This window comes from Cariama cristata, unplaced genomic scaffold (assembly GCF_000690535.1).
Source record: "Cariama cristata isolate BGI_N322 unplaced genomic scaffold, ASM69053v1 scaffold20542, whole genome shotgun sequence".
In the NCBI taxonomy this organism is placed as follows: domain Eukaryota; kingdom Metazoa; phylum Chordata; class Aves; order Cariamiformes; family Cariamidae; genus Cariama; species Cariama cristata.
In genome coordinates this window covers 1-2,274 of record NW_009603464.1, presented here as the reverse complement: position 1 = coordinate 2,274, position 2,274 = coordinate 1, and the positions used below count along the sequence as shown (strand labels likewise).

General features: G+C 64.7%; 1 protein-coding gene across 1 annotated transcript; it reads left to right on the top strand.

Moving 5' to 3' along the window:
* The first annotated feature begins 272 nt into the window (after positions 1-272).
* Positions 273-2,223, top strand: LOC104157762 (pepsin A-like). Its single transcript, XM_009695223.1, has 6 exons — positions 273-328; positions 637-784; positions 1,087-1,204; positions 1,432-1,550; positions 1,655-1,854; positions 2,103-2,223. The coding sequence occupies exons 1-6, from the start codon at positions 273-275 to the stop codon at positions 2,221-2,223; spliced, it is 762 nt and encodes a 253-aa protein (XP_009693525.1).
* Positions 2,224-2,274: the final 51 nt, after the last annotated feature.

The following is a 2,274-nucleotide window of genomic DNA, read 5'->3' as shown; positions in this document are numbered from 1 at the left end:
GCTCCCCCCCCCCCACCCCCACCCTGCCGCAAGCATCCCTGCGTCCCGGCCGCGGCGTTTGACCCTGGAGAAGATGGAGAGCCCTCAACTTGACATTCCCCGCGCCCTGCCTCCCTTAAGGACATTGCGATAACTGCCCCCGGGGCTGTTTGCCTTTCTTATCGGGGACCCCGGGCAAACAAGGGTGGCTGGGATATAAGGAAGCCGGGCTGGGACCGGTGGCACACTCGAGGTTGTCTCTTCTCCTCGGTCGCTGGCTGTTAGCATCCACCATGAAGCTGCTCCTGCTCCTCACCTTGGTGGCCTTGGCCCAATGCGCGATGCACAGGTGAGCACCGGGGTCTCGGGGTGCCCACACAGCTACCGCCGTCCCGAGGACCCCCCAGCACCCACGCTGGGGAAGGCAAGCGGGGCGACGGCCCGGCTTCCAGCACGCAGCAGGGCTGGGGGGGGGGCACGACAACCTGCAGCCCCCTCACCACCCATTGCCATGGCCAAGGCTCCCCACAGGACCCCCAGGTCCCACACAAGGGGCTGTAGGATGGGGCAGAGGGTAGGGGTACCCGCAGGCTCCCCCTTCCCGGAGGCATGGCCCTGCCTGGCTCCTGGTGACGGATGGGGTCCCCTGTCCCCCAGGGTCCCTCTGAAGAAGATGAAGTCCCTGCGGCAGATCCTGAAGGAGCACGGCTTGCTGGAGCACTACCTGAAGGAGCACCCCTACAACCCGGCCGCCAAGTACTTCCCCACCACGGGCTCCGTCGAGCGCCTGCAGAACTACCTGGATGTGAGCATGGCGGGGCAGAGGGGCTGGCACCAGTGGGGCAGCCCACAGGGCCACTGGCCCCTTACCCATCCCCCTAGCCCCTTACCTGGCCTGTTAGCCCCTTACCCACTCCCCTAACCCATTACCCATCCTGCTAGCCCCTTACCTGACCTGCTAGTCCCTTACTTGACCCACTAGCCCCTTACATGACCCACTAGCCCCTCACCCATCCCACTAGCCTCTTACTTGACCCACTAGCCTCTTACCCATCCTGCTAGCCCCTTACCCATCCTGCTAGCCCCTTACCCATCCCGCTTTGACAGGACGAGTACTTCGGCACCATCTACATCGGTACCCCAGGCCAGCAGTTCACCGTTCTCTTTGACACCGGCTCCTCCAACCTGTGGGTGCCCTCGGTGTACTGCTCCAGCCCAGCCTGCAGTAGGTGTCCGGCAGCCCCTGGGTGATGGGTGAAGGCAGGGGAAGCCTCGGGCTTGGCCAGTGCCCTGCCCTGCCTGGTTCTGGGAACCCCTGGGAGGGCTGGGAGCCAAGGATGGCTCTGCCCTGTCTCTCCCGAGGGACATCGGGTGATGGAGCAGGCACCGGAGAGGGATTCTCGGTCCCCGAGGGCAGGACGTACCGTGACCATCTCTCTCCCATACCTGCAGGCAACCACAACCGCTTCAACCCATCGGACTCCTCCACCTTCGTCAGCACCAACGACAGCGTCGAGATCACCTACGGCACTGGCAGCATGACCGGCATCCTGGGCTACGACACCGTCTCCGTAAGGCGGGGTGCACCAGTCCCCCCCATCCCAGGGGAGCGAGGACACTGGGGCACAGCCCGCCCGAACCAAGCCCCTCTCCCTCTCCCCATCTCCCCATCCAGGTCGCAGGTCTCGATGTCACCAACCAGATCTTTGGGCTGTCTGAGACTGAGCCCGGTGATTTCTTCTACTACACCCCCTTCGATGGCATCCTGGGCCTGGCTTTCCCAAGCATCTCTTCCTCCGGAGCCACCCCCGTCTTTGACAACATGATGTCGGAAGGCCTCGTGGCCAAGGACCTCTTCTCCGTCTACCTGAGCAAGTAAGCCCTGACCAGAGCCGCCCAGCCTTTGCCGAGGATTTTCTCCCATTTCCCTCCCACCGGGGCTGGCTCCGGCACCGTTCCCAGGTGGTGTCGCACCCCGCGGCTCCTGGGGGAGATGGCTCCCCATTACCGGCATCAGCACCGGCGGAAAAGGCTGGCAGCAAAGCCCCCCTCAGCGATTGGCCTGCCGGTGGGTTGGGGGGGGGGGCGGTGAGACCCCCACCTGATGGCTCCCCCCCTTGCAGGAATGAGCAGAGCGGCAGCTTCGTCCTCTTCGGTGCCATTGACCCCCTCTACAGCGCCAACGGCATCACCTGGATCCCCCTCTCCGCTGAAACCTACTGGCAGATCACCATGGACAGGTAGTCCCGGCGCAGCCCCCGGGCTCGCTGGCTCCCCTTGCCCTCCAGCTGGCAT

Bases quoted from the DNA above. Each gene is read 5' to 3' on its own strand.
- LOC104157762 (XM_009695223.1), top strand. From the start codon at position 273: ATGAAGCTGCTCCTGCTCCTCACCTTGGTGGCCTTGGCCCAATGCGCG. The intron at 329-636 runs GTGAGCACCGGG...CCTGTCCCCCAG, and splicing joins GCCCAATGCGCGATGCACAG to GGTCCCTCTGAAGAAGATGA. The intron at 1,855-2,102 runs GTAAGCCCTGAC...CCCCCCTTGCAG, and splicing joins TTCTCCGTCTACCTGAGCAA to GAATGAGCAGAGCGGCAGCT.